The sequence below is a fragment of the Callionymus lyra genome, chromosome 5 (genome assembly GCF_982586985.1).
Source record: "Callionymus lyra chromosome 5, fCalLyr1.hap1.1, whole genome shotgun sequence".
NCBI lineage: Eukaryota > Metazoa > Chordata > Actinopteri > Syngnathiformes > Callionymidae > Callionymus > Callionymus lyra.
Genome location: NC_141822.1, coordinates 12,348,828 through 12,372,621, shown reverse-complemented (window position 1 = coordinate 12,372,621; position 23,794 = coordinate 12,348,828). Strand labels below are relative to the sequence as shown.

At 42.6% G+C, this 23,794-nt stretch overlaps 1 protein-coding gene and 1 long non-coding RNA gene across 3 annotated transcripts in view; one reads left to right on the top strand and one right to left on the bottom strand.

The window, feature by feature from the left end:
- Positions 1 to 23,794, bottom strand: part of erbin (erbb2 interacting protein) — a 48,959-nt gene that overhangs the window by 4,501 nt on the left and 20,664 nt on the right. The window contains exons 3-22 of one of the 2 annotated variants that reach the window (XM_087790971.1): positions 18,095 to 18,289; positions 17,894 to 18,011; positions 16,330 to 16,408; positions 16,165 to 16,254; positions 15,967 to 16,023; positions 13,188 to 13,251; positions 12,263 to 12,337; positions 12,000 to 12,144; positions 10,208 to 10,280; positions 9,308 to 9,437; positions 9,006 to 9,121; positions 8,715 to 8,784; positions 7,968 to 8,067; positions 6,383 to 6,504; positions 5,407 to 5,577; positions 4,502 to 4,678; positions 4,327 to 4,441; positions 4,055 to 4,238; positions 1,954 to 3,343; positions 564 to 707 (exon numbers count right to left, since the gene is read on the bottom strand). In XM_087790971.1, coding sequence (XP_087647097.1) covers positions 564 to 707; positions 1,954 to 3,343; positions 4,055 to 4,238; positions 4,327 to 4,441; positions 4,502 to 4,678; positions 5,407 to 5,577; positions 6,383 to 6,504; positions 7,968 to 8,067; positions 8,715 to 8,784; positions 9,006 to 9,121; positions 9,308 to 9,437; positions 10,208 to 10,280; positions 12,000 to 12,144; positions 12,263 to 12,337; positions 13,188 to 13,251; positions 15,967 to 16,023; positions 16,165 to 16,254; positions 16,330 to 16,408; positions 17,894 to 18,011; positions 18,095 to 18,280 — 3,606 coding nt within the window. In that variant the 5' untranslated portion in view covers positions 18,281 to 18,289. The remainder of the gene's footprint in view (positions 1 to 563; positions 708 to 1,953; positions 3,344 to 4,054; positions 4,239 to 4,326; positions 4,442 to 4,501; positions 4,679 to 5,406; positions 5,578 to 6,382; positions 6,505 to 7,967; positions 8,068 to 8,714; positions 8,785 to 9,005; positions 9,122 to 9,307; positions 9,438 to 10,207; positions 10,281 to 11,999; positions 12,145 to 12,262; positions 12,338 to 13,187; positions 13,252 to 15,966; positions 16,024 to 16,164; positions 16,255 to 16,329; positions 16,409 to 17,893; positions 18,012 to 18,094; positions 18,290 to 23,794) is intronic. The other variant, XM_087790972.1, reaches the window with a different exon arrangement.
- LOC148079423 (uncharacterized) overlaps positions 1 to 23,794 on the top strand; it is a 58,547-nt gene that overhangs the window by 15,017 nt on the left and 19,736 nt on the right. The gene's annotated exons all lie outside the window — the stretch shown is intronic.

The window sequence follows — 23,794 nt, the reverse complement described above, 5'->3', positions numbered from 1 at the left end:
TACTACAAATGATATTAATGTTTGTTTTTTATTGTATTATACTGTAATACATTTGCTCATCTAATTTAAAAGTGTTTTACGGTAATTCTTTTTTTGGATGAAGTTGACCTCATGGTGAAGATGAAAAAGCATATATTTATTAAACATGCAGGAAAAAAATTTGAGAATTGCACTTTGATTGAGGTTGAAAATGAGCAGCTCTTCTTCTCAAGGTATTACGGTAGCAATGCTTCTGCCCAACATAGTGGGATAAAAATCTACGACCTGTCAGTCGACTTGTGTGTAAGTCGATAAAAAAAGGTGAATTTGTACCTTTACATATCAATATTCCCAGTAAAAAGTACCGTAATACTTTGAATAGACTTAAGACTCTGAAGTAACTTCTGAGAGTTGATCCGTCATCAAACCTATTCCACTACTGAGATTGTAGAAGACGAGTAAAGCGAGATGTTAACATGAAGCTTGGAAGCAGCAAAGAACCAGGAGTGAAGCAGGCGGACGGAGGGAGGGTCGGAGGTCTGTCCTCAGCTCCCCCTACAGGAGGGTCCACAACAAGTACTCACAGAGAAGTTCAGAGCGGCGCTGGACGGTCCATCTCTGCCACTAAACAGCAGAGAGGTTTGGCTGCAGCGCACGTCTCTGCAGCTGCTGGACTGGGACCAGTTCAGAGCGGACAGAGGGAGGTTATAGGACCGAGACAGAGCGCTCTGGCGTGTGGACGGGAGTCATGCAGCCCAGAGTGGACGATGGGAGACACAGAGAGATGACAGTGAACACACGACAGCATGCAGCGACACACATGTTAGTGCACCAGAGCTGGAAGACATTTAGTGCCTGTTCGCCTAAACACCTTGGTGTGGCCTCAGCGCCCCCTACAGACCACGCCCTCAACTTGACTTTCTAAAGTAGACCATGGCAAAAGATGGAACGGGGCCCCAAGCAGCCCTTTGACTATTGTTATGTGGCCCCACATGGGTACAGTTACACTATAGAACCGGAGAAGGTGTAGTAAAATATTGATCATTTAAATATCACGTTTAATTACTGTACCATATTGATATTTTAAAGCAATGTACCGATTTCTTCATTATTAATTAACTTAAATAAATGTATTTATTAGTTTATTTCAAATCCTGTTATTTTTATCATAGTTATTTATGGTTTATATTTCAATATTGTTTAAAAATATAATAATTCATTTTTTGTGTTAATTAACATGCTAATATTCACAGTGATTGTTCATTTTTGTGTTGTAATTAAACCTAAAGCCACTAGATGGCGAAATTCATTACATCCTCTGTAGCTAAAGGAACGGAGAAATCCTGTGAGATCCTGGCATTCTACATTAAGGTTTTCACAGTATTATAATACACATCATATCGACAGATATTGACAATACACAACTCTAATGAATATCACTAGTTATTTATTTTAGGACTAAAATCCAAACTACATTTCCATTATTTTTAATTTGATATTAAGTTCTTATTATCCTTCAAAATTAAATAATATATTAATTTAACATCAATTTGACTTCAAGTCTATAGTCATTGTATGATGATCAACATTGTTAATCTTTAAATAAAATGTATATAATAGAGCATAAAAATCAAAAACACGTTTTTGCTCATGACCACGAATCACCTTGATCAGATTTCATGCTCCAAGTCTTCGAATGGAATCGACATAAAAGAATAAAAATGAAACCAGCAGAAAGTAAAGTTGCAACATGTTAGTTCCTAGACACAAAATCTTTACTGTCCATGAAATAGGTTTTCATTTATAAAAACTTCTTCCATAACAAGCATGCGAGGGCAGTGAGGGGGTGAACAACACAAACACATGTGTCAAAGTGTGAACCTACATCCACAGACAACCTTCAAAAACCTCTGCGTCACTTGAACTCTTGATACCATCGTTATCGTTTTGATATCAAACAACCTTCGTTCTTACCTTTTCCAGCTTCTTGGCCTCGATGTGCCGCATGACCTGGTCCCTCCAGTCGGCCGGGACCCTGCCTCCTCCCAGACCCGCCGCCCCAGGACCGTCCAGGAGCGAGTGCTCTGAGTTGACCCGGGAGTTGGGTCTCTTGCTGGGACTCCCCTGCTGGTAGTTGAAGTCACTGACCGACATGGTTCTCTCCGGGAGGTCCTGAGGCTGGGGGCGCCCGCTCACTGGCCGGATGGCCCCGGGCATGTCGATGCTGTATGTGCGAGCAGACAGAGGTCTGTGTGTGTGGCTCATGGCCAGCGGCCCCCGGGCGAGCGTGTGAATGTCCCTGTACGTCAGGTACTCCCCCTCGGGGAGCTGCATCCTCCTGGGGTCCCCCACCGAAGAGGTGGAGGAGGTGCTGCTCTGCCTCTGCAGGGTGTTGCTCCTGGGCTGAGCCCCTTTAGCCCACATGTCCCCCGAGGGTTTGGTGGCGACCCGCTGCACGGGGTACGGAGGAGCCTGGTTGCGGTTGGAGAAGTTAGTGTTGGCGAGGGAGTGCGAGGGAGGCGGGGGCTGGTGATAGACCTGGTGGTCTGGTGGTCTCTGTGCCCACATACCCTCTTTGGGGTTGGCACTGTTTGTGTACTGAACATTGTATTGAGGAGGGGGGAGGCCCAGCGCCATGCTGGACGGAGCGGGGTACCTGGTGCCGGCCGGAGGTCTGGAGGAGGCCGTCTGCTCAGAGGACGATGGGTAAGGACTCGAGTAGACCTGCATCGTCTGGTCGTTGAGCAGCGAGGCCGACTTGCTGCGTACGATGCTCTGACCCGGAGGTCCGGCTGCGGCGGGAGGTCCGATGGACTGATTGTACGGGTCCACGTCCGTGTCGAAGGAGTAGACCTTCATGCCGCCAGCCTCGATGTTGCCCACGCTCTGGGCCTTGACCACCTGCAGAGTCGGGCAGCGCCGCTCGGGCGACAGCTCCTCGGTGCTGCGGGACAGAGACATGTCGCTGCTGCAGGTCACTCCGGACGAGTCGGCTCGGGTCACCAGGCTCCGGTGGACTTCGCCGAGCGGCTGGTTTCCGTTCTGGAAGTGGTGGATGTTGTCGTTGGAGAAGTGCGACCCGGAGTCCACCTCCACGGAACCGGTGGTGTCGTGCAGCCGCAGCATGTTGTCGGTGGGCAGCTTGGACACGTTCATGTTGATCTGGTCCCACTTGGAGTACGAGTCGCCCACCCCGTTGTTGATGCCCTTCTCCAGGAAGGCCAGTCTGGCCTCCATGGTCAGGTCGTAGTCACCGGGCCTCTCTGGCGCCCTCAGCAGGGCCTGCAGGGAGGTCTCGGAGCCGTTACCGTTGTGCAGCAGGCGAGGGGCGTCTTTAGGACGGTTCATGTTCTCGTCCTCGTGCCTGGAGACGACAACATCAGATGTGACTCTTCACATCATCAAACCTCAGATAAACCCACAAATGCAACACACTCTGCACACAGGCACACTCATTTAGACTCACACACTTGACAGGCAAACGCACACTGGACACACAAACACTTGACACAAACATGCACATTTGACAGACACACTTGAAAAACATGTGCACATTTGACTCACAATGGACACACACTGATCGTGCACATTTGACACGCACTGGACGTGCACATTTGACACAGGCACTTGAAACGCACGCACAAATTTGATACACAATGGATAAACGCATGAGCACATTTAACACAATCCCTGGACAGACACACTTGACACGCACTCTAACAAATGAAGCACACAAAGTTGACGGACCCGCTAGACGGGCAAACGCACACAGTTCACGCGCGCACACAAACCATTTTATCAGTCAAAAATGACCCAGAAACACAAACACTGAACAAGCACATACACATAAGGACAAACAAAAACAGTTTCTGAGGAAACCAAAAATGAATAAAACACACAAAAACTTTTTTTTTTTAAAGGGAAATGTAACACGACACCCACACACACACACACACCGCAGACGCAAACAAACCACAAAACCAGGCAACAGATACAGGAAACAGGTGTACAACACAAGTCAAGACACATTGAAATCACACAGACTGAGAGGTTGTCACGGCGACAGCCGACTGACCTGCTCTTGGGCAGGAAGGGCATCTTGGCCTCACGCTCTGGAGTACACAGAGAGTTGTCCTGACTGCTGTCCGTGGTCAGAGACACAGAGTCCGACATGCGGGACGGAGACGAACAGTTGCTGTTGTTCTGGTTGCTGTTGGCGACCGTGTCGTCCAGCAGAGAGTCGGCATCTTTCCCGTCATCTGTGGACAGAACCATCATCAGTGAGTATCATCATCATCGTCATCATGATTCTTCTCATTATGATCTTCATCATCCTCCTCCTCATACCTTTCTTGTCTTTACTCAGGGTCACCACTTTGGGCTGGTTGATGGAGATCTCGATCAGAGGAGGCCTCATCTCAGCGATCTTCATCTCCTCTTCATCAGACAGCTCCTCAGAATCCTGAAAGGAAGACCTCGTCAGGCTCCGCCCACATCTGGAGGAAGCTGCAGTGCACCTCACCTCCAGTGTGTCTTCGTGGTTCATCATGGAGGCCTCTGAAGACTTGAGGGTCATGTTCTGGGAGCTGAAAGACTCTGAAGCTTCTCTGGACTCTGATGTGGGAAAGTTCTGACCGCTGGTGGACAGAGAGATGCTGGACTCTGACGGGACGCCGTTCGCACACGGCATTTCTATCACCTGCACAGAGACCAGGGGAGAGAATTGAGATGTTTGAAGTAAGAAACTTTGACCTCGAGTTAAATGGTAGTGTAGGGTGTCCGAAACACTGGGGAGCTTGATTTCTCCACCACCTCAGCAGCCACTAATACAAGTGTCGATTAAATCAGCATTTTAACTACTTGTTGTATTATGAGCACAGTCATTAGATATAATTAATTTACATCAAGATACAAAAGTTACACAAGCGCGTCACAAAAGCACTTCATGGTATTAATAGTGAAGGAAATACCATAATATATCGACATGCAACAGCACTGTAAAGATCAAAATGAAATAAATGTTACTTTTGTTTTTATCATAGTCATTTTATGGTTTGTATTTCAATAAAGTGTGTAAAAAATAAATGATGTGTTTTTATTTACAATTGAATATATTTGTAGTGTTAATTTTTGTAAAGTCTTCCTTCAAGATACCGGGTGATAACTAAGGACGAGAGGATACAGTCAATTCCAGCAGCTTTTAAAGCTGATGTTTGGACAAACAAATCTATAAATTCTGCAAAACCAGAGTCAAGTACTCGACAGTACTACAAATATATCCTTGTACAATATATATATATGTCACATCGTTGCCCTGGTATCATGATCGTACATCCAGATTCCTGCCAATACACCCCCATAATTAAGAATATGTTGATGATGAATTATAATCACTCATGGAAGTGTAGCCGTCACTTCCTTCTGTACCTTCACGCCGACGTCCTGCAGGCCGACAACAATCCTCTCCACAGGTTTCGTTTCCCTTCCCGACTCGTCACAGTCGTCCTCCTTCAGGCGGTGAGCCACCGACTGAGCCGTCTTCACCATGTTCTTCAGCTCGTCGGGGTACGGCGTCGGGTAGCGCTTGAGGTTCCCCTCCTGGAGGAGAGAAGTTGCGAGAGTTACCCAAGAAAACACAAACTTGATACACCATGTCCCATATGTAGGAATGACACCATTACGTCACCAGTTCTGACATAAACGCGTGTAAATTGACCCAAAGGAAACATATGTCAGGGTTTCTTTGGGGTTCACTTCACCTGATGGTGCATCAGGTCCTGTATTTAAAAGTAGACCTCAAATCAGAATCAGTAATTCTCAGGAACGACTCACCTAATGTTACTAAATAATACGGACAGAACCTAACGCTGACTAAAACTCTTCAAATAGTTTTTTGTTATTAGAGCAAACGTACTACTTTATTCAAGTTACTTTTATATTTTACTTTTTATCATTATTTTAATTGTTGTTGTTGATGTGCTCTTTTTTCATCAATGATGGGTATGTTTGATATACATATTATGAAAGAAATCCAATAAAAACGTTTAAAAAAATAAATAAAATACAATGAGATAATATACAATTTAAATGCAATTTAAATGTCATGGAACATTTTGTTACTTCTGTGATTTTTTTCATTTTCTCTCCTCGTATTTTCTCAATTATTTCTATATTTTCCTTTTTTTCAGAATAAGAATAAAACTGAAAAACTAAAATGTAATTTGTCCAAATCTTACATCTGTATTGTATGTTTGTAAAGGAACTATTGCAAACTATGGACTGGAGTCACCACCACAGGTGGATCAGGAGTTTTTGTGTCCTGTTGCACAATCTCAGATCCTGATATGACTCAGTGTGTGTAGATGGCAGCATTTGTTCTACCATTTGTGTGGGTCTCTCTTACCTTTGGAGGCGTCTCTCTCTCGTCTTTGTCCTCGTCGCACTCGAAGGCCACTTGAGCTCGGTGCTTCCGTTGCTCCTCCCACAGCACCGGATTGAAGCTCTCGGAGTCAGAGTTGGGAATGTCTGCAGGGGAACAAGAGTTTATTTAAATGACACGGATGCAAGTCCAGCCCCGACCACCAGGTGTCGCTCAGCACCATGACAACAGAAGCAGGGACATCAGATCTTGCCTAAAAAAGAACAGGTTTGAGTTTGCCCTTCAGGCGGGTCACCGGGTCAGAGACGAGAGCGGGGCGAGGTGTGAAACACTAATTACTCTGGAAGCAGAAGCTGCAGGTCAGTGACTGATCATGTGACACGGCGCCAACACCGGCTTTACAACAGACGCGGCTCGGGTTTCGGCCGCCGCCTCAGGTAGCCAGGTGACTTATAAAAGATGCAGTCGAGGAGCAGTGCGGGTCACCTGTCAGACAAACGACCCCACAGATAAGACTCGAGCCGGTGGCCCAGTCGGGTCAAGTTGAAGCGATCCGATTCTGCTGGTCACCAAAACTCACACATCGAGAGAAGTTGCTCACATAACGTCTCGCGGTCCAGTCACATGTTTGGCCTTAATCAGACACTTGAGAATCATATTATCACAAGTGTGTCAAGTCACAAGTGTAACTACAAATGAACTGGAATAAAGTTGGACGACTCGACGACAAGACTCAACGTGATAGAACGTCACTGGTACGTGAAAAAATTAATACTACTTGTACACGAAAATATTTTGATTGGGACAAACGCAGGACAGTAAAAACATCAATAACGTTGAAATGTTTCAGTCAGTTAGGGACTTGTTTTTGTTGGTTTACAAAAAAAATAATTTCTAATTCTACCCGTTAAAAACTTTACCATCAAAGCACCTTGACACAGAAATATCAGTTAACTCTTTAATATCCGTTAAGGTTCAACAAAGATATTTTTTGGCAACAAAAATGAAGATGTTTTTCTGCCCGACAACATTCAGAAGCCCGAGAAAAGATTGAAAAAATGTGGACGCAGAAATTAACATAACGGTAAGGTCGAGAAAAGAACGTATTGTCAGCCAACTAGTCACTGAAAGTGCAGTGAGAATGTTTGTACAATGTTAATCCCAAGGTTTATTTGAATACAAAAAATGTAAATCCTCTGATCTAAAGTGAAAAATGCTACGTCATCGGTTGACAGAATCCCGAATACATTCTGTATCGACGCCTCGTTCCCAGAAAAGGCTCCTTTGTCGTATAGAACTGGTTTAGCTTCAAGGCTTTCAACCTCTATTTACTGCACAGCCTCAATACAAGAGACTGGGGTGAAACTAGGACTACACAGATGGCCAATCAACATTTGATAATACGTTAGTATAATACTCCCTTTTGAACTGATCGGAAATGAGTACTTAAAAATAGGCATTAGCAACAAGCAATACATGTTTATAAAAGGGCAACATGTGTAGTTATTTTGAAAGAAACCAAGCATAAGTCGCAACTAGACAGTGGAAATGTAACTAGCTATGTTATACAGACAACACGGCGGAGGTCTGGACGGACAAAACTACTCACAGTCTTCAGTCCTGGTCTGCTGGGGGAACATGTAGTTGGTCAGCACCGTCTTCTGGGTCTCTCGGTCCTCCTCCTTCTGCAGAGGGATCAGGGCTTTGGACTGTGGGAGACAGAGGAGAGACCCATGGTCGTGAGTCAGAGAGACTAGACATGTTAAAGCCGCACTAGGAAGATTTAAGAAAACTATTTCTGGCTCCCTCTAGAGTTGCTACAGTGTTAACCACTGAAAACGAAATAAAGTGAAGTAAAACTTAAGTACCTCCAGAGGCCACAGACCACAAGTGCTCTCAGTACTTTAGCCATGAAGGAAATTAATAAAAAACCTGCCCACTGCTGTAAAGCAGTTGTGCGGTCACGTAGTGAAGAGCATGGTCTACTGCACGAGTCAAGCCCGTCTTAATTATTTTGGTTTTAACAAAGACTTTTGTAGTTGATGAAAAATGTAATTTAAAAACGTTTCAAGCCATGTTCTCTATATCTTCATCTTTTTCGAGTCTTTCATGTCCCTCAATATAAATGGAAAGTCTTTTAATTTATGTTAACTAACTTAGTTTTTTTGTGATTTATATTGAAAGTTTTGCCATCCAACTTTTTTTGTCCCTTTTTTCTTTCTGCTTGACAGACCTTCACAACAGTCAGCCATTAAATTAAACTGCTCACGCTTCCTTTTAATCATATGAACTCAATCACAGCACCACGGATCGGGTCAAGCATGAACCCCCTACTCCATTGCTCTGATGAACTCACCTGGTTTTCCGACAACCACATCGCAGTCATCTGGCTCAGTTTGGTAAAACTGTACGGAAGATTTTTCAATCTGGAGGAAAGACAGAGTTTTCATTTAGATTAACAAAGAACACGTCTTTGTGGTCAATATTTTGAGGGGCTGTGATAATAAAGGAATAAATGTGGTTTATTCATTACGAAAATAAAAATATATATTTAACGCAACAATTTAATATTTTACAATCATTTCATAACTTTATTTTTGGATCAGTATGAGATCGATCTGAGGAGCAAAAGTTCTCCGAGACTCACTTGTTGTTGCTGAGGTTGATCACCTTCAGCTTCTGCATGTCGCCCAGCTCTTCAGGGAGACTCTCCAGCTTGTTGGAGTGCAGGAAGAGCACGGTGGCGTTCTTCCAGTTTCCCATCTGAAACAGGAAACAACAATCTGTCATCGGTACGGCAAGAGAGTGACGTCACAGACGAGGCGAGGGACCGTGATGTTTGCGGATGATACAGGGATGTGTGGAGACAGTGAGAGCATTTGTGGTCAGGGGTGAGGAGAACTTCCACTGTGGAAAAGTTTGGACACGAGAGTCATTTGATGCCCTCACCTCAGGGGGGAGTTGTGTGAGGAAGTTGTGATCGGCGGCGAAGGTTCTGATGTTGACACACTGTCCGATGGTGGCGGGCAGCGCCTCGATCTCGTTGAAGCTGCAGTCCAGCTCGTCCAGAGACGTCAGCCTGAGACAGGACAGAGGAGACGACTTTGAACTGAAGATAACATCACTGTATCTTGTTTAACATAGTGATTAGAGGGGGAGATTTAAATGCCAGAGAATGACAATCTTTTTCAAAGAGACACGAGTCTACTTAGGATGTCCGTGAGTGGGATTGAATTAAAGTTATAATCTCTGTCGACAGGTAAGGAGCCACATGTTTGGTGTTTAGAATGTTTGTTAACCTGGAGGAAGACGATGCAGTGACAGAGGGAAACAACACAGAGGATTATGTCGAGCTGGGCAAACATCCAGGGAGAGTTAAAGGCCAGACTTTGGACCGTCTGAGATCATTGATATCATCTCGATTGTTGGCAACCACAGCCTACTTAAGAGCTTCCAAGAAATCATTCAATTACGCTGACAGAGCGGAGCAGATCTAATAAATCAGAGATGGACCATCGTGAAAGTGAGTGGCAGACGAAAGGAGGACACAATAATATAGTGGTGAACAAGTACAACTGATGTGTCAAAGCACTGAAGCACATTTAATCCTAACAGCACAAAGAGGAAGGAGGACAGAAAGGAGAGTTTATTATCAGGTAAACTGTTTAATTCTTCTGCTGGCAACTCCCATTATACAACATTCAAGGGAAGGAAATAAAAACCTTATTTAAACAGCTTCTGTTTTTCTTCCACCAAAAATAAAATAAAGTATTAAAAAACAAAGCAAATAATAGTAATAATTAAGAAAAATATAGTGTTAAATAATAAAGAAGACGAGGACACACTTACCCTCCGACAGAGTCTGGAAGACACACCAGCTGGTTCTCGTCCACTTTCAGGGCCGTGAGTTTCTTTAGAGAACCTGATAATAAAAACAACCAAATGAATCAGATACAGCGAGTCTGGCAGACCATAGCTGAGGTCAATTCTTAAACCAGAGGAAGCAGACACTAAGGTTTGCTTAAAACCCAGGTTGGAGCAGTCAAAAGATGAAAATAAAAATTCTTGGTGGCCGACGGGCAACTTTAAGCCTTTTACATGATTTTGTGTGGCCCTCCATCCACAAGTGTTTATGAGAGTAGGCCGGGCAAAGGACTCTATTTTTATTGAATTATTTATTCATTTATTTGTGGTGGTTAAAGGATAAAGATCATGACATCAAATGTTATCATTTCTATAGTTAAGATGGAAGTGACTTATAAAATAAATTAACACAAATAATGTGAAAAGAAGCCACAAATTCACGGTGAAACCACACAATAATCCATAAAATAAACGACAAAATAAAAATCACATCAAAAACTGCCTTTAAATCGAGCCCAGTCTCCACAAGAATTGTCGAGTTTGAGACCTGATCTAGAACGTAAACGACTGTCAACAGAAACAGGAGCTTAGACTGACGTGAAGATGACGGACATAGAACTGAGATGTGATCTGAGATCTGACATGGCTGACGAGTGTTGAGGCCTGTGAGTCAGATGTGTTTCAGGCGTCATTACACAAACAGCTGGAACTATGTATTGATCTTCAGCAGCTGATGCCGGACCGACCATCGCTGCTGCTAATTGGTATAAAAGGTTCTGTCGCAAATAAGGAGCCACAGGGGACGACAGAGCCGACAACAACACATCCGCACCAAGTATAAGTTACAAATTAGTGGCATGTGACCCATGTGGGGTCACATGCCACTTCACGTAACTAACGACAGCTGAGTGATCTGTACGTCTGCTGAGTGTTAAACATCACAGAACATGGTTGAACTACATCGTTTACTTAACTTTCCACTGGATTACGGACAGAATTTGTTGAAGTATTTCAGCACAAAATTGTAAATGTTGAAACTTTTTTACTAAATGTTTTTTAAGAATTTCATTAAAAAAGAACAAAAACTATTATATTTATATATTTACTGTATGTTGATAGATGGATGTTGAATGGTTTCATTTGTTGTTGTTTTTATAATTGAATAAATACATTCGCTAAATTTTTAATTATTTATTTTTGCAATTTTTCTCATCTTTTATTCTAATTCAAATAAGTTAAAAATGAATTTTCTAAATCAAATATTTTTTAATTCTTATCCTGTTAAATTCAATATAAAAATGTTGTTAACAGAGCCACCAGAAAATATCAAAAGAGTACAGAACGTTCAGCCAATCATGGTTAGTGTTTAGATTAAATCTAAAAGGCTACAAATAAAAAAATTAAAATTGATTTTCTAAATATTGGAAAAAAGAATATTAAATTGTGTGTTTAAAGATATTAATTCCTTTTGAAAATATATTGAAAAAAATTCAGTTATAAAAAAATCAAAAAAATCATTGAATTCAACTATTCAATAAAATCCGACCTTTCAATGTATAAAAAAATTAAAATATATATATAAAAAAAAACAAAAAAAACCATTTCAATAAAGGAATTCAAGTTAAAAAAATGTAAATATTAAATTCAACCATTCGATATTCTGATGGCGCCGACATACTTCCATAAGAATTCCTTTAACTATCACAAGGTTCTTCAAGAACCCGCCCCCAACATAATCTAATTATCGATACATGTGGAAGCCTTTAAAAGTAGTTACCGATGGAGACAGGCAGCTGCGTCAGAGCGTTGTTGGACAGAAGGAGGTCTTGCAGGTTCTCACAGCCGCTGATCTGCTCGTCCACCACCTCCAGGTTGTTCTTGGACACGTCCAGGTAGAGCAGCTGCTTCAGCGTCCCTAACATCTGCAGATATCAGAACGCAAACGTCAAGATCTTCTCAGGAACATGAAGTCCTAAAAGACTCTTAAAACTCCGGAACATCCTCCAATTATTGACAGGTGTGCGTGTTTGTGAGAAATACCCCGGGCAGGAAGGTCAGTCTGTTGACGTCCATCCAAAACTCCTTCAGTCCCGTCAGATGCTCGACCACCTCAGGCTGCAGACGGACAGAAATAAAGGAAGTGAGAAGTGTGTCTGAGCATCTAAGCGTGCATGTGTGATAAATGCGAAGATAAAGTCTCAAAGGAACATAAAACGTGTATTTGTGTGATAGTTTTAACTTAGAAAGTAAGAAGTAAACGTGCGTGTACCGAGTATGCAGTGTGACAAAGTTTGACAGTGGTGTGCGTGTACTTACTGCAAGTGTGTTGAGGGAGTCAGTCATGTGACAATTTGTCTGACAGCGTGTGTTAAAGTGTGTGTTACAGCAGTAGTTTGTGATATCGTTAAATTTCAATGTGTTTATTGTCGATCTTGTGCTGTTGCAGCTCTAGTGTCTGTTGTGTTTAAAGGAAGAGTGTGTTTCTATTTGTGAGACGTGCGAGTGTCACTATTGTGTTGCGCGAGTCAGAATGTGTTCACACCCCAACTAATGAGAAAATGTGTGACACTGGTGTGTTTTTTTTCTGCTTGGCACTGTCAAAGAGAAGTTGTGCGTCCAAACATTGCAAAAGTGTTTTCGCCGTTACTCACTGTAAAACCAGATTATGCAGTGTTTAAGGAATGTGTGAGAGAATGTGTGTGTCATGGTGAGTAAGGCAATGTGTGTAGCAAGCATGTGTGGGAGTGTGTGCATCAGTATGTGCGGCAGCAGTGTGAGTTTTTCCAAAAGAGTGTAAAACTGTGAGACCGTTACTGTACATGTGTAGTACACTCTCCACGATGTGCGCTCGTGACTCGGAGAGTGCGAAACACAGAGTGGTGTCAAGAGTTCAGTCGGTGTGTGTGGAGTCTGATCCAGGACATCACATGACCAAACTGACCGCCGAGGCCTTGGAGTGACTCACCACTTCTGTGAATTCGTTACTCCCCAGGTCCAGTCTCTCCAGCTGTGTGAGCTTCTGCATGCTCCTGCACACACACACAAAGAGTAAAGGGTCATTACACTGCTGCGGTCTCACACACACACACACACACACACACTTCAAGACGGGCAGCACTCGAGCCAAAACAAACGTCAGGATGTTTTGGAAACCTCACGTGCCGGACTTTACTCCAGCAGATCGTTTTATGAGCGCATAAATCTGGCCTGGACACGAAGACGTTGTTGAGATGGAAAATGTGACGCGCTCGCCCTGCGGCGTCGCTCCAGTGCTTTCTCGACAATCAGGTCGCTTGCTCATCCTATACTGACACACTTCACTAGAGTGTTTGACTTCAGTCTTTCAAGTCTTCTGTGGCGCCTCTACGACAAACACCCTCCGTCATCCGAGAGGAGCTCCATGGAGAGAATGGAAGAACATAAAAATTCCCAAATTACTAAATTAAGTAAAAATATTAATTAGTTTTAAGTTATATTATTTTTTAAATAATTAATAAAATTCGGAATTGAATATCTACATTAAAGTAAAGGGGAAAGCAGAAAGAAATTCTACGGATCTCACTAATGACTGGGAAGATATGAATTTGACTATTATTACCGTGTTAAGAGTTGTTTACAGCAGAGGTAAAACACACACAGGATCAAACTCTTTGACTTGTGGGCCAAACAACATTTATATTTACCAAGAGGAAGTACGAGTCTGATTGCAAAATCATCTTTTCACTCTTACAGGATCTTTTCTCTGTGTTTGTCCTCCATATAACTCATTTAATTCCTTTACTTCATCATCAATTCTGTTATAATCGGACGCGTCTATATAAATGTTGACATTAAAAACCTTTTAACCTTCCATTAAACTAGTCATTTTCTCTTTATAGGTCATTCAACGGTAATCTAAATAAAATTACTCGAGTAAGACACAGAGTCGGACAACAAAAACATGTTTCTAATAAGATTGAAAATTTGGATCAATTATATTTAATCTCTTAGAAAATCATTTGTTTACAGTTTTACACCCACTATCGTTAACACCTTTATTTTTTTACATTTTCTTTGATGTTTCCCCATCTGGGTTTTCCAAGCATTTCCCTAATGTTTGTTTTAATAAAGTTTTAATAAAGTGCTGTAAATGGATATGAGAGGCTGTCTGGTCTCTTAAAATGTTATTGAAAACCAAAAGTTTTGTCACAAATACATGGGATTATAATCTCAAATCATATATATATATATATATATATATATATATATATATATATATATGAACTAAACTATTATGTGAAAAGTGAACGATCAGGTCAGCAGAATGCGTTGAGTGAATAAGTAATAACATCTGACAAAGACGGAAAAAGGATGATTGCATCGTAAAACTAACTCGGTTTGTTTCTAATAAAGAAGACGACTGACATCAAACTATGTTGACAGGAGACGTTCTGGAAGACTTCCCAGCCGGGTCAAACGCGAGGCCATCAGTGAGGACGAGATTTTATTTTGGAAAACGGTCATTAAACTTCTCTCCCAGAAACTCCTGCTGCGTCTGACTTCACTGGACCCTGGAGGCCTCGGCAGCTCCAGACGTTTAAGAGTCTGTTGCATCGTCTGGAAACTGTCGAGTTCTGATCACCTTCGCTCCAGCGGGGGGTTGTGGGGGAGATTTCTTGAATTCACAGATATCAGCCTCTGCACAGACAGGGGGGCGTGCTGGAGGTCTGAGAAGTGTCTGCACTTCTTTGTCCAAGAAGATGGTTTGTTTACATGAGTGAGATGTTTGCGTGTTGCTGCGGCAACCTTTGTCAGAGTCGCTCGTCATGTCTGGGAGAGAACGAGGATCATAGCGAGAAAAGGGGGGACATCTAATGGAAGGAGAGAGAGAGAGAGGAAGGGACGCTACTGGGAGATTCAAGAGGAGAGGAAAAAAATTGAAGCTACAAAGGAGACAATGAAGGAGATGTAAGAGAAGATTAATGATGTTATTGGAGGGATAATATGAGATCAAGTATGAGATGATGAAGGTGAAGGAGGCTCTCTGAATGGAGATAAAGGGAACAAGGAAAGGAGGTAAGAAAGGAGAACAAGAGGTGAGATATGGAGAGCTTGGAGAGGCGACAACGGAGGAGAACAAGAAGGAAGATAAAGTAGCAGTTAAGAAGGACATGCAGGGAGAGATGAGACAAACAGATCTGAGGGATGAGAGGAGACAAAGAAGGAGAAAATGTAAGAACTCTGAGGAGATAAAGGAGGTGATCAAGATGGAGACTGTTGAGAAAAAAACGAGGGAGAAGCTAAAGAAGTCTGGGTGGAAATACAGAAGACAAGGAGGTGAAAGTAGAGACGATGATGAGTTGAGGAGATAAGAGAGATTATCTTAGAGCAAATCAGAGGAGATATGTCAGAACATGCAAAAGATGATCAAGAAGGAGAAAAGGAAGAACAGAGAAGAGGGAAAGGGTGGATAGAGGGATGAGATCCTACAGAGAAAGGATCAGAAACGAGATGTTGTGACAATTAAAACTAGAGGTAGAGAGCTCCGAGAAAGAAGGACAGAGGAAGGCTTTTTCAGCCGAAGAAGAAAAGACTCCTCGTCACAGTTGCAGGGGGCGGGACTTTTGTGAGACACCCTGAAATCTAACATGGCTGTTGGAGACGTGAAGAGGACCAGAGGGGTCACTGAATGAAAGGTTCACTCCAGAAGTGAACGTGTACTTGACCAGGGTTGACGACGGACTCAAGTACAAGATAGGACTTACTTTGGCAACATCTTCAGCTGGTTCTCTCTCAGCTCCAGGATCTGTAGTTTGGTCAACCTGCCACACAGACACAAGTCACTCAAAACCACTATGAAGAATCATTTGTAGCTTCGATGACGCACAACTGTACAGAAAGATTACACATTGATGTCCACGCACACACGCTTAAAACCTGTTGAGAAGCATGCCAACACACACCTGCCAAAGCTGGCGGGTAAGAACTCCAGAAAGGCATCGTTCAAATAGAGCTGCGTCAGGCTGAGGAGCTGCGTGAAACCATCTGGAAGCCTGAAGACACGGAGAGAAAACATGAACACAAGTGAAGGACGGGCTCGGTTCAGAGACGCTGAGCTGCACACTGACTTGGATATGGGATTGACGCTGGCCTCCACGATCGCCAGCACTTTGCAGTTCTTGATGTTTTCAGGAAACTCTTGGATACCTGAGTAGACAAAGACGGTGATTGAGTTTATATAGAAAAAGGGGATCGAGTAAACGTCGAACAACAACAGTGTTAAAATAATCACATAAAAGAGAACATGCGAATGGGAGAATAGTTTGTATCCCAGCTACCCCGGGTAAGATGGATCTTTTTTTGTTATAAAAAAAACTAAATAAAAGAACAGGCAGAACTCTTTTAAAAATAAAAAATAGTTTAACTCTTTTTTTCTGAAATACATTATTATTAAATGTTGAACATCTCATTCATTGTATTGAAGATCATTAAAACAAAAGTAGAAGGAACCGACGATGACACCGAACACATGATTCATCTTCGAACAACTTCCTGTTTCATGACTGAACTGGTTGTTGTTTTTGCAGCTGAAAATGAATCTCCACACGTCACCGGCTGAGGGCAGAAGATTTTCCTCGTCAATGATTCTTATCACGTTAGGTTCCCATCACGAGGTCGAACCATCTCTACTTCCTCTTGTGCCGGGTCCAGAGGACTCGCTTGTGGTGGGCTTGTTTGCACAAGATCTTATTTTCACAATTTTGGAATCTTCCCTCAGTATTGGATCACAGGGTAACAATAAACCACATTTAATTTAACTTTATTTGTCCCAGAATGAGGAAAAGTGTTTTTCACAGCAGTAAATGTATGAAACATACAGTGCACATTAAAAAATAACTATACATATAATAATAAAAAAAAAGAAAAAAGGATTTGTACAATAACCAGTAGAAGTGCTTTAAGCATTTTAAAGGTTAAAGCAATATTATTATAAGTGTGGTTAGCATTCTGTTAGCCTAGCAGTGTAGTGTATAAGAATCCTTTCTTGATGTTCCTCTGAAGAGAGAATGATTAATATCCTTGTCAGTGCATCAGAATATTGAACGGGTGAATTTACCATTTCGAAAATTGTAACTTTTATTTTTTTTATCCAGCATTCAATACTTGTTTAGGAATAATTTATTTAAATAATATGATGATATTCAAATGTTGAAATTGTTTAATTCAATCATTGTTTTTTTTTTTTGTTTTTTTTTTCTTTAGGTAAAAAGGTTTTAAAAAACAGAATAAAAAAAACATACGCATGATGACACGTTTTCATCTGCGTGTTACATGATTGACTGAAAGTTTGATCAAGTAGCTCGGTCTTTACTCCTTTGATATTGTCTTGTGGCACTAATATACCATTATTTTTTATTTTTTATTTAAAATGCTACAAAAAAATAAAATAATGATACATTTATTTTGGAATTATTGGAATAAGAATATCAAGCTATGTGTAAGAAAAAGTTGTATTTTTCAAATATATTATTCAGTTTTAATAAAAGAAAGAAACAAATTCACCATTTTTCAATATAAAAATGATCTCTTTAAAAATGCTTAAAGTAAACATGACTAGTTGTCAACAATTGACTTGCTGATTTAATGAATAACTGATTTTCACATAGGAAGAGTCATGTTACTAGATCTTACTGTTTTTGCTGACGTCCAGCTCCCTGAGATTGACGAGGTTGGCGACGGCTGCTGGCAGCACGGATAAGTCATTATCTGGCAGACTCAGTCGGTGGAGTAACTGGCAGTTGAAGAGTTGCTGCAGGAGCGAGAGAGCCAGAGACTGGCGGTGAGTCGCAGCAGAACACACACAGTGTTGAACCGAGAGTTTGAGAACTTTACTTTGGGCAGCTCTTCGATCTGGTTGGCATCCAGGAAGAGCTCCTGCAACGTCTTCTCGAAGCTGAAGATCTCCTTGGGAACGGTCTCCAGGCTGCAGTGGGAGTAGTCCAGCGATGTCACCGCCTCCTCCTCGCCTCGCAGGCAGCGGCACGGCACCAGCCGGACGAACAGACTCCGCTTGGGCATCCTCAGACCCTGCAGGGGAGACCAACAGGGGGGAGACGGGGTCAGCACAGCAGCCACATGTTAGCATGCTGGAGGGATGGAGTGGTGACCGCGTGTCACACCTGACTTTATAATGTTTTTACATTTTCTTTTTTTTCTTTTTTTTTTCAATTTGCAACTTTGATTATTTTTCATTTGTAGGATTTTGTGACATCGTTCAGTTGTTTTTGACACAATGAGTAAGAGATGAAGGTCATGTAAGGTAAGGTAAGGTAAGGTAAAACTTTATTGATCCCTCAGGAGGTCTCCTTTGGGAAATTGTTTTTTTACAATAGCCAGCAATTTTTCATAAACAATAAAAAATAATACATAAAAAATAAAATAAGAAGAACATAAAGAGGAAGAACAAGATGACACAATCTAAGTCTAAAGACAAAGACAAAGAACATAGGTCAAGGAAAGAAAAACAACAAAGACAAAGATACAAAGACTAACATGGAACAGAACATCCAGATACTCTCACTCCACTCCTGCCCCCGAACTCAGAATTGTACAATTTAATAGCCCGAGGGATGAATGAGTCCCTGAGTCTATTTGTTTTGCACCTGGGAAGGAGCATTCGTGCACTCATTCTGCTTCTCTGCTCACTGATGACAGTGTTCAGAGGATGACTGTCATCATCCATGATGGACAGTAGTTTGTTCAATGATATCCTCTCAGCAACTGTCACCAGTGAGTCCAGCTTCATTCCAACCACAGAACCAGCCCTCCTGATCAACCTGTCCAACCTGTTGACACTCCTCTTGGACACATTTCCACCCCAACACACCACAGCATAGAACAGGACACTGGCCACCACAGACTGGTAGAACATGCAGAGGAGCTTCTTGCAGATGTTAAATGATCGAAGCCTCCTCAGAAAGTACAGTCTACTCTGAACCTTCTTATACACATGGTCTGTGTTGCAGGACCAGTCCAGTTTACTGTCCATCCACACACCGAGGTACTTATAGTTGTCCACTATCTCCACCTCGTCGCCTCTGATGGACACTGGACGTGGCTTTGTCCTGGACCTCCCGAAATCCAAGACCAGCTCCTTGGTTTTTGAGGTGTTCAGCTGCAAGTGGTTCCTCTCACTCCAGACCACAAAGTCACGTATCAGACTCCTGTACTCGTCTTCGCTGTTGTCCCTGATGCATCCAACAATGGCAGTGTCGTCAGCATACTTCTGGACGAGACTCAGCTCTGAGTTGTAGCAGAAGTCTGAAGTGTAGATGGTGAAGAGGAGAGGGGCCAGTACTGTCCCCTGAGGTGCTCCTGTACTGCACACCATAGTATCAGACTTGATGTCCTTCAGCCTGACATACTGTGGTCGATCAGTAAGATAGTCCGTAATCCAGGAGACCAGACCAGGGTCCACATGCATCTTAGTCAGTTTGTCCTGCAGCAGAGTGGGTTGGATAGTGTTGAAGGCACTAGAAAAGTCCAGGAACAGGATTCTCACTGAACCGCTTCCTTTATCCAAGTGGGAGTAGGTCCGATGCAGGAGGTGAAGGATGGCATCTTCCACACCAACTGCTGGCTGGTAGGCAAACTGCAGGGGGTCTTGCGCGTGCTGGACTTGTGGCGTGAGATGTTTGAGGACCAGCCGCTCCAGTGTCTTCATCAGCTGCGAAGTCAGTGCCACCGGTCTGTAATCGTTAAGCACACTCGGTCGGATCTTTTTAGGGACTGGAACGATACAGGAAGTCTTCCACAGAGTTGGTACTTTCCCCAGCCGTAGACTGAGGTTGAAGACATGCTGGAGTGGCTCAGCTAGTTCAGCAGCGCAGGTCTTTAGCAGTCGAGCAGACACCTTATCAGGACCAGCAGCCTTCCCTGGACGAATCCTCCGAAGTACATCCTGTACCTGGAGTGAGGTGAAGCTGGGAAGTGGTTCTGTGGAGCTGGGGGGGGCACAAGAAGGTGGGGCAGGTCCTGAGGCGGGCAGCAGTGAGGGTGAGGTGACCTGCTCAAACCTGTTGAAAAAGTTGTTCAGTCCATTTGCCTCATCCACCGTGTCCACTGCAGTCAGAGAGGCCTTGGTCTTGTGTCCAGTGATGGTTTTAACACCATCCCAGACCTCTCTTATTTCTTCTCGGCTCAGCTTCTCCTCCAACCTCCTCCTGTAGGTGTCCTTTGCCTCCTTCAAGCATCGCTTCACCTCCTGCTGAGCTGACCTCATGGCGTCCCTGTCTCTGCTCCTGAATGCCACTTTCTTCCTGTTAAGGACATCCTTGACCTCCTTTGTTACCCACGGTTTATTATTAGGGTAACAGCGGACAGTCTTAGTAGGGGCGACAACGTCCAAGCAGAAATTTAAATAATCTGTTAGACAGTGTGTCTGTCCCTCGATGTCCTCACCATGAGACCTCAGCAGCACATCCCAGTCTGTTGTTTCAAAGCAGTCTCTGATGGCGTCCTCCACAGCTGGTGTCCACTTTCTGATTGTCTTAGTGGTCACAGTCTGTCTCTGCACCAGAGGAGTGTACTGTGACTGAAGGTGGACCAGGTTGTGATCGGACCTTCCAAGTGGAGGAAGAGGTTTGGCTCTGTAGGCGTCCTTCAAGTTGGAATAAAGAAGGTCAATTGTCCTGTTATTCCTGGTGGGACAATCCACGGCCTGATGGAAAGTAGGCAGAGTAGAGTCCAGGTTGGCATGATTAAAGTCTCCAGAGATGATGATAAACGCGTCAGGATGTTGATTCTGAAGTCGAGCTGTCATTGTGTGGATCTTCTCACAGGCAGATGCAGCCGCAGCGCTCGGAGGAATGTAGACACACAGCGCGATCACGTGACTGAACTCACGCGGTAGATAATATGGACGCATGCTGACAGCCAACAGTTCTAAATCTTGACAACAAGAGACTTTCTTTACAGTAACGTGTCCCGGGCTACACCAGCGTTTATTCACATTCACATGTGAATGGAGATAAAGTAAACAAACAATGACATGAGGAAGTAGAGATGACGGAAGAAAAACTTGATAAGATAAGGGGAAGAATTTAAAGACGGATTTAAGAGGCGACAAAAAGGGAGAAGAATATAAAGACAGATTTAAGAGGAGAAAAAAATGATTGAGACAAGGATGGAGATGGAGGCTGTGATCAGGGAGGTAAATGGGAGATAAAGTATGAGATGAAAGACGTGAGAAAGCAGATGAAGTAGGGCTTCTAAGTGTAGATAAAGTAAACTAGGAAGGCGGTGAGAAATGAGAACAAGAGGTGGTATAGGGAGAGGTCAAAGAGGTGAGGAAGGAAGGGATCAAGGTATGAAGATAAGGAGGAGATAAGGTAGAAGATAAGAAGGACATGCTGGGAGAGATGAGGAGGTTCTGATCTGAGCAAGGAGACAAAGAAGGAGACGCAAGAGAAGATAACGGATGTGAGCAGGGTGGGAATGAGATGAGATGACGGACATGTAGATAGATGGATGGATAAGATACTTTATTGATCCCTGGAGGAGAAATTATTTTGTCCAGCAGTGATAACACATCCATCCATACAAACATGTAAAAACAAACAAAATAAATAAATACAATCAAATAAATAGAAACATTTAAAAAGACGTAAATAAATAATTCAAAAGTTGCAGACAAAAAGTGAAAAGTGCATGTCGAACATGAGCACTTATGTAGCATGTTATGGCAGAAGGAACAAAGGATGTGTTTAAATGTGGAAAGAGATATAGAAGGCTGTCTGAGGAGCTTAATGAGACAAGGGAGGAGATAAAAGTGTGGATGATGGGAGAAGATCATTAAGAAAATCTGAGAAGACGTGTCAAGAGATGCAGAAGGAGATAAAGAAGGAGAAAAAGAAGAGATAAAGTAGGATATATTCATCATATATACCACATAAAGTCTCCCCTGGATTAAAAAAATACCTTTTGAGAATTGGCAAAGGCAATTAAATTCACTTTCTACTCTTTTGTTTGACTTTCATGTGGTGATGTGATTAAAATAAACCAACAAGGATCCCACGGTTCATTACTCAACATGCTGAAGAGCTACTTTCCACATGGTGAATCACTTCAACGCCGTTAAATTTATCAAGCAGTTGGATCCGGTCCATGTTGTGGACACTTGTTTAAAAGACCATCACTGTAACGTTGGCAGCTGCCTCACACTTCCACCACAACACAGTGTCCACATAACCTCGGATTTCATCATCGTGACCTGGACTATTATGTAACACAGTATCCACTTACATCCGTTTCCTCAAATTAATCTGCAGAAACACTAAGACTCACAAAATAAAATAAATAACATTCAGAGTCTTGCCACTATTCACCGACTTATCCAAATCACTGCCCGCATGATAAATATATGTTGACAGTCTTAATAAAACTACATGAACGAATAACCCGGTAACGGACGAGATAATAGAAACATACAAGTCAGTGAAGAAGGTCCACACAACAAATAGAGCTTTAGGTTTTAACCATTTGATTTAAAAAAAACGTGCTCAAACAATCTTTCCGGTGCCAAATAAACAAAGCTCTCCACTGGTCCTCACTCATGGTTATGGTCATCAAAATTGTGACCCAAAGAACAAGACCGTGGATACAAGAGTATGCAAGTAGTGTCATCAGTGCCATCAGAATATATAAACATTTGTATTTTTATATTGGATTTAAAAGGCTATAAATGAAAAATATGGAATTTAATTTTGAACATAACTGGATTTTAAACTATATGTAGACAATTAAAAAATGTTAGATTAAAAGATTTAATAACTTTTCTCCGTCTGGACTCTCTCTTAACCCTTATGCCATCTCAGGGTCAAGGTGACCCGGTGCCCTAAAACAAAAGTGTTTGTTGTATCCTTTTTGTTTACTCTGGGTCAGCGTGAACAACCTCCCTGGCTTCCTGAAAGACACATTTGTATTAGTGCCTTCGGGTCACCTTGACCCAGAGATCACAAGAGGGGGTAATAAACTCTCTCACAGAGATAAGGTGAGAAGCCTTCCTTTGGAGCTGCTCCAGGCATGTCCTACTGGGAGGAGACCTCGGTTCAGACCCTAGACAGATTGGTTGGGAAGATCTGCTCTGGCAAGAGGACAGTCTTCCGTCTTGGCAGCACAACCTCAGGTGTAAGAATCTATCGGAGAATTCATTTGAATTTGTAGTTATTAGTTGATGAAAGAAGCTTCCATACAGTAGTTGAAATATGCACCTCCTGACCCCAAACACACATATTGTGCAAGTAGCATTCAGTAACTTCCATGACGTCGACAGCAGCATGTGATCTGGTGGTTATCATGTTCTCGCGTGTGCATTCTAAAAAAGAAACTTCAAAGAAAAACTAAAAAAGAAAACATTCAAGCTGCAAAGAGAAGTTTGTTCCAACTCTACTGAGGTCATCTGAAGTGGGAGAATGTGGTCCACCCACCCACTCACTCATTTGCTCGAACAGCAGGTTCATATATAAATACTCGGAGTAATCCGGACTATCGCCGGAGGGGATGACATATGACTTGGCTTCATTCAGCCTGAAA